Raw genomic sequence first — 7,103 nt, 5'->3', positions numbered from 1 at the left:
AAAAAGTTGCGATTTTTTTTTCTCCTGGCAAATTGGGACAAATGTTCTTGTCGATTCGGTTCGAAAGAAAATACGCTCGGGAGGAGAAAAGGAAAATCGAGCTGACCGACGCACGGTAATTTTCCCACCCTGTCGAAAGCAGGCTTTAGTAAAGTTTGTTCTCGATTTATCTTTTTTTTCTCTTAAAAGGAAATATAAAGGCTTATTTGCATAAAACAGATGGTGGAGAGAGAGAGGGGTGGGGGGGGGGGGGGGGTGGTGGTGGTGGGGGGAGGTGGGGTGGGGTGGGGGTGTGGAAAACCTCAGGCAAAAAGCTTCAGCCAATGGAAGAAGTGAATTGCGCCCATCTTCGGAACATGTTAGTAGGATGATAGTGTTTGACTTTTTTTTTCCCCCCCCTCCCCACCCACCCCCGTTTTCTTTTAAAGTCGGGTCGACGAATAACCTTCTTCCTTGTTTCTCTGGGGTTTTAAACGTGGAACCAAAGGCAGTGCTTGACCACGTACGTGTCTTGTAAACGTGATCGGCCGGCATCTGTGAATACTCGAACGCAGGCTTCAACTATCCCAGATACCAGGACTGTGGAGACAGAGGAAAAGTAGACAGGTGTCAGCGTGACCAGGTACAGCTGGGCGCGGAGAGCTCTCTGAACAGAACGCATTGCGCTCACACCCCCACTAATGACGCACGCTCGCCCCAACTCCCTTTCCCGTTGGGAGGTCCCATAGCACTGGAGCACGCAAACTCACACACACACACACACACACACAAACAACCAGTAACACTCACACTCACACACGACTAGCGACACACACACGCAGTAACATGCACACACACACACACACACTCAACTGATAAACTGAAGGAACAGGCTTCGAAGGGCTGAGCAGGCTCCTCGTTTCCCTATTTTCCTACTATTCCCAGGCAAGATTCCGTGAATTTGTTAAAAGGCCTGTGAACAAACGCTGTGCATTGGGAGGGGGTGGAGGGAGTGGGGAGTGGGGAGTGGGGCGGGGAGGTGTTGGGAAGAGAGATTGTGTCTCGGGGGCAGCTTTTCGCCTGCTCTTCAGGCAGATGCACTGAGCGCGTTTTCACAGAATTGGCAGATGCCAACGCTCTTTTGCTTGCCAACCGAGTGGCTTTGTCTTCCTGTTGGAATCAGCCAGGCTTCACTGCACAGCACAGCACAGCACAGCAAACCTGGCATCAGGCCCTGGCCTGGGATAGAGTCCCGGAGGCTATTGATATTAGATGCCACGGAGCAGGATGAACCCATCTCACTGACATACAGTTCTCCATCTGCAGAGATGCTAATTAAAGTAAGTAAGATAGGAAGGGAGAGGATGGGGGAGTGGGTGGGGGGGGGGGGAGAGTTGCAAATGATGACTCCTAGTTATCATTGAATTCAACTCTGAACTCGGCTTCGCTCTTGAAGGTCCACCCGAACAGGCAGGCGGGTCCACACAATGACAACAACAACAATAACTTGCATTGATATCGCAATTCCTCATTGCAGAAATATTTCCTTCAAAATACACTTCAAAAAATAATTTGGTGACTTCAACCCCCGACTGCTTGGGGGATGCTGCAGTCCACGTTTCGCCCACAAAATATACGGTCGATTCACTTCACGGCATATTCAGTGAAGGGCTTTGAGACATCTCGAAGACGTGATAAGGCGCTGTATCAAATGCAAGGATTGTTATTACTATACAGAGCGCCCTTCAAATTGGGTAATGTCTTGGAGCAGGAACCTCACAAGTGCTATGTTTAGAGTAAATTCCAGAAAAGCTAACTGGAGGAATCCCATTAATGTAAACACTCGGATTAATAAGGGCAAAACTGAAATCAACTCATGAACCGTCGAACACAGTTGTGTTTGGCTATACAGAAGATGATTTTTCTGCAGCCTTGTACAATCAGTGGACGTGTGGATCCTCCACAAACACATATCTGCCTCAGACACCACAAGGTCATATATGTCACAAGATCAGTTTGACTGAATAAAGCCCTTTGGCCCATCTGATCTCATCCTTACAGAACACCCGTCCTATTGTCCTCCCATTACAGCGTCGAGCTGTTTTATAAATGAGTCCCAGTATCCGGGCCTCTTCCTACTACCCTCAATTACCTAAACCTGTTCTGGTTGCCAATCACCCTCCGGGTAAAGAAATACTTCCTGGTGTCTGTCCTGAAATTGCCCCTTTGCAACTCTAAACCCGTGCCCCGGGATGGATATGTGAGCAGTTGTCTGTGGGTGGTTGGGACAAAACACAGGTAAGTGGGACTGAATGGATTGCGTTTTCAAGGAGCCAGTACAGACTCAATGGACATTGGACATCGTAGTGTTGGAGATGAGGAGAGAAGCAGAGATAGTCGTGGAGAGAGACACAGTCGGAGAGAAAGTGATTCTAAGGGAGAAAGATGGAAGGAGCGAAGGAAAAAGTCCAGGAGAGAAAGAAACAATTGGGAGAATCAGAAGGAGAGAAAAGAGTTTGCACAGTATGTATTACAGTGACATGAAGAACTCCAGACAGAACAGAACAGCAGTCATTATGCTTTATAGTGAATGCCGTGAAGCACTTTTGAGACATCCTCCCTTTGTGAAAGACGCTGCATCAAATGCAAGGATTATTATTATTGTTTAAGACGCCAAGCTAATTACATTATTCTGAGACGGATTTGGCAACGGAGTCTACAAACCTCATGTGAAAGCATGAAACGTCACCAGCAAATCACCCACGACTGCAGTTAACTATTGGATTTCTCTTTGGGTTAAACCAAGTTACCAATTGAACTCATTGCTGATTAGTTAACCTAATTTAGCTAGAAAAACAAGACTGGCATTTTGCAGCGATACACTGTAATCTGAAAGTAGCAATCATCTTCATTCACATTGCCCTGGCAGCAAATTAACTTAAGAGCCGAATTACTGAGTAATTTTTTTTCAACCGTACTCCTGTTGTAGATTTTGTTTGGCTGCGGCTTTTTTCGACGTTATAATTTGCTTCCAAACTGCAGCATCGAGCAGCGCAAACGACGGATAGTAAAAAGCTACAACCGCTCCACTCCGGGTCTCCCGCATCTATAGAAGCGAGAGGACCCGGGTTCGATTCCCACGCGGGGCAAAACCTTCGGCAAGTTTCTTTACTGCACACGCCTTTATTGACCTAGCAGCAAGTAGGAACCTGATTGATAGTCAACTGGCAGATCGCTTTCCGAGGGTAATAATCCTTCCCCCCCAAAAAAATGGTCAATCAATTTGTGGGACATTGCTGTGCGCAATTTCACCTCAACCACTCCCAACCCCCAGCATTGGATTGGAGCATCAGCCTAGACTGTGTGACGTAGGGCTTGATCCCTTCTGAATTTTGAATGTCTTCCCGTTAAGACAACCATCTGGCTGATATACAGATGCTATGGAAACGAGAGTAAATCTGGACCCAAGTGAACATTTCTCCTCCACTGTTCCTTTCCCTTGACAAAACCTCTTCCACGTGTTTTACTTGACTCCCTTCCAGATTCAATCTGAAGCAGATCCAGTTTAGATTCTTTTGTCTGAGGGTCGGTTACGGTCAGCCAGAAACCCCTGAAGGCATTTTCCTTTCCTTACGATTTCGTAGCTTTTGTCCTCTTCCAGAGAACTACTACATCCAACATCATTAACCTCGTTTATCCAGCAGACATCGCCAGGAAGATCGCAGATAGGGAGGCTGGGGTCAGACAGCTCTGACACGCTGCTGAACAGATACTTAAGGAAATAGGAAATGGATTGAAACCAAACTTCTAAACTCTACAGGCTAAATAAAGTCTGTAACTAAGTTTGGAAGCAATGTGGCTTTACGTAAACCAGACAGGTCTTATTTCAACGGAAATGGGACTATGCGGAATGGAACACTCGTTCAATGGAGCAAAAGATGTGGCAACACCACTTTTTGGCTGGAGTTAATTATTAAGCTCTTCCCTCCCCCCTCTCCCCCCCCACCCACCCACCCATCCACCCACCGCTGAATGAGGATTGCGAAACCCACAGACGTCAGTGGGGCAGACTTTGCCAAGAATAGCTGTGATTCCCGCACTGACTGCGATTGTGGTCAAAGGCAACTTTCAAAGCAAAAGTGTCAAGGTCATTAAATGGCCATTGTGGGTTGGTTTTTTTTGGTGGCGTAAATCGGTGTGAGATAAAGGGAGAGAGAGCGAGAGAGAGAGAGGAGAGAGGGAATAAGAGAAGAAAGAAAAAAATGTCGAAAAATAACTCGCATCGTCAACGGTAAATGTCTTTGCCGGTTTGTTGCCAAGGATAATCTCCTGTGGAGCGCAGGGGGTGCGGAGATATGCCTCAGTTGAGACGTTAAGGCGAGTTCCCGCCTGCGCCTGCTCAGGTGCATCCCTCCATACTATTCTAAGATGTTTGGATTGCTGAGGCAATGGCTGCCGTTCGCCTAACGTCTCTGGCCGTCAATCCTCCCGATAAGAGACAGTTTCTCTTAACGTCCTTGGCCGTCAATCCTCCCGATAAAAATCGGTAATTCACTCTGTGGCTGTTTTGACGAGCACTTGTCGTGCGCGGGAACTGGCTGCCGTGCTTGCCCTGCAGAAGAAACACCCTGCGCTTTGCAGTAAGACCCCGCCAGGCCCTCGGGAGTCGCGTTTGACAAGGTGACGAGGGGATAATATCAAGCGCCAGGGTTCTTATTATGAACAATTTTAATCACGTTCGGAAGTGACAGCCCTTTGGAACCGGGGCTCCTGAGGTGGTGGCGGTGGTGGTGGTGGGGGGATGAAGGGTGGGGCTGTTCTTGCTCGGAGGAGAGAATGAGAAGCTCGAGCCACATCGATCGGCGTCTTTCCCGGTCTGAGAATTCCTCCCCCTCGCCCGCGCCTTGAGGTGCCTGGGAAATTGCAGGGGCTCAGCTGTGCCACGAGGTGTCAGTGTTTTGCATTCATGACCACAGTCGCTGCTCACAAAACCCCCAGTGCTACAGTGGGTTGGGTTGGAATGATTTGGGGGCCGAGAGCAATTCCTCCCAATGGTCTGCGCTGCCTAAACAACCGTTGGAAATAATAAATCTCCGTCCATGACATAAACACCCAACCGGAGACATTCATCATCATCATCATAAAAATAATAATCTTTGCATTTTAATATAGCGCCTTATAACGTCATGGAGACGTCTCAGAGCGCTTTGCGGGACACGCTGTAAAGCGAATTGACCGTAGGGTTTGGCGGGCGAAACGAAACCCGCCAGACCGATCGCGCTGACTGGTCGAACGCGTCGTTCGGTTGCCGTCGGCTCACCCTCACGTAAAGAATCACCGAGCCCAACGTTATCAATAATAGTGAGCCTTGCCTTACGATGACCCGCCTTTCCCGTAGGGAGGATGCCTCAAAGCGCCCCAGGGGATTCACTGCCAAGTGTGGTCACTGGGTATTTGAAGGAGTGCGAGGCAATCACCTTTCACACAGCGACGCGCTTCGAAACACCTTAACCCTAACGGTCTGCCTGGCTGAAGCTAGTTGGTACTTGGGGCCTGAGCTGCAGCAATAATCTTCCATTGTTCAGTAATTTCTTGATCTTCATTGCCTTGCTTGCCTGCTTTGTTCCACCCCCCCCACCCAGACAAGTCATTCGGTGCCATTCTCTTTTCAGTCAGGAGGTGTCTGGCTGGTCTGAGTCACTGCTGTCTGTCATCTGTGCTGCTCAGGAAGTGGGGCCTGTGTTGTCGTTGACAGATTATTTTCCTCCATCGCCCAGAGAAGAGTTCACAGCTCGACACAATGCTTCCTTCTCAACCGAGAGCGCCCAGGAAGCGAGTTCCGACGTTGGCAAGCGGGCAGAGACACTGGCAGAGCCAGGTCCCAAAGCCACCGCCATCTGGCGAGGGCGCAGACGTCCTTACCATCTGTGCTTCTGGCTGCCAGGAAAAGGCATCTCTCCACTAACCCTTCCCTGTTGTAACCCTTCACATCACACAACCGCTTTCGTTAATGCTCGGAACGTAACCATCTGGATTGCAGTCGGAGACACGACCATCATAATAAATAATGAATAATAATCCTTGCATTTGATCTAACTCCTTATCCCATCGCCGAGATGTCTCAAAGCGCTTTCGCGGGATATACTGTGAAGTGAATTGACTGTAATGTTTTGTGGGCGGCGAGCAATTAATGACAAGGACGATTAAATAACAATCCGTGCGTTTGGTCCGCGATTTCACGTTGCGGGGATTGTTGGCCAGGACGCCTGTCGCGTAAACTCCCTCCGCTTTTCACGTCACTTATCGAGAGCGAATCTGGCGAAAGGTTTGGGAGATTGGGAGATGCTTTGACGCGATAGGGCGCCTTGTTATAAAAATAATCACTTCAATAAGGAGTCTCTGAAGGGTAATGAGGAAACTCTGAAGCTTGCCAGTGGCTGAGTCATCCAATAAGCAAATTTGCTCGTTGGCCAATTACGTATAGAATTTGGCATTGAGTGAACACCAACTCCACGTTGATGATGGCAAATCAAAGCAAACTGTTGACAATGAACCAACAAAATGCAAAAGGTTCAAATCCCCAAACACTCTCGAGATGATTTCCCTACAAATACCACTATTCGCTATTCTCTGTGAAGCCCTTTAAGATGTTTTGACGTGACAACCGTGGATATGCGCGTGGGAGCGGGTGTGTCTGAACATATATGCGCGGGTATGCATGGGGGTGTGCATGTATGTGTGTGTATACATATATGTTGTATGTATGGGTCTACAGTATATGTTCGTGTGTATGTGCGTTGGTGGGGGGTAATCTTAGCGTGGGGGGAAGCCGATATGTGCTAATCCTGTGGCGTTTACATGCCCATGTCTCCGCTAGTCTATGAGAACGTAAGTCAATAGCTCTGAGTGAGCTTCTTTTTCCAATTAACAATTAACTTGGATCCACGTTTGGTTTTGGAGAGGCCTGGGACTCAGGAAGCTGTCAAATGCGAGTCGGAAGCCTGGATTCACAGCAATGCGCATCCTTAATCCTCACTGGCTGCCAGCACCTCATAGCTGGTCTCCACAGGCTGAATTTTTAACAACAAATAAATCTGAATTGCATATCATCTAACAATGTTGGC

At 48.3% G+C, this 7,103-nt stretch overlaps 1 protein-coding gene across 5 annotated transcripts in view; it reads right to left on the bottom strand.

Moving 5' to 3' along the window:
* Positions 1 to 271: 271 nt before the first annotated feature.
* The window catches only part of nfic (nuclear factor I/C), a 143,863-nt gene continuing 137,031 nt past the window's right edge, over positions 272 to 7,103 (bottom strand). For all 5 annotated transcript variants that reach the window (XM_042342768.1, XM_042342770.1, XM_042342773.1 and 2 more), the window contains one exon: positions 272 to 579. In XM_042342768.1, the coding sequence (XP_042198702.1) occupies positions 558 to 579 (22 nt within the window). In that variant the 3' untranslated portion in view covers positions 272 to 557. The remainder of the gene's footprint in view (positions 580 to 7,103) is intronic.

This window comes from Callorhinchus milii, unplaced genomic scaffold, assembly GCF_018977255.1.
Source record: "Callorhinchus milii isolate IMCB2004 unplaced genomic scaffold, IMCB_Cmil_1.0 Scaffold21, whole genome shotgun sequence".
NCBI classification, from domain to species: domain Eukaryota; kingdom Metazoa; phylum Chordata; class Chondrichthyes; order Chimaeriformes; family Callorhinchidae; genus Callorhinchus; species Callorhinchus milii.
This window is presented reverse-complemented; position numbering and strand designations above follow the sequence as displayed.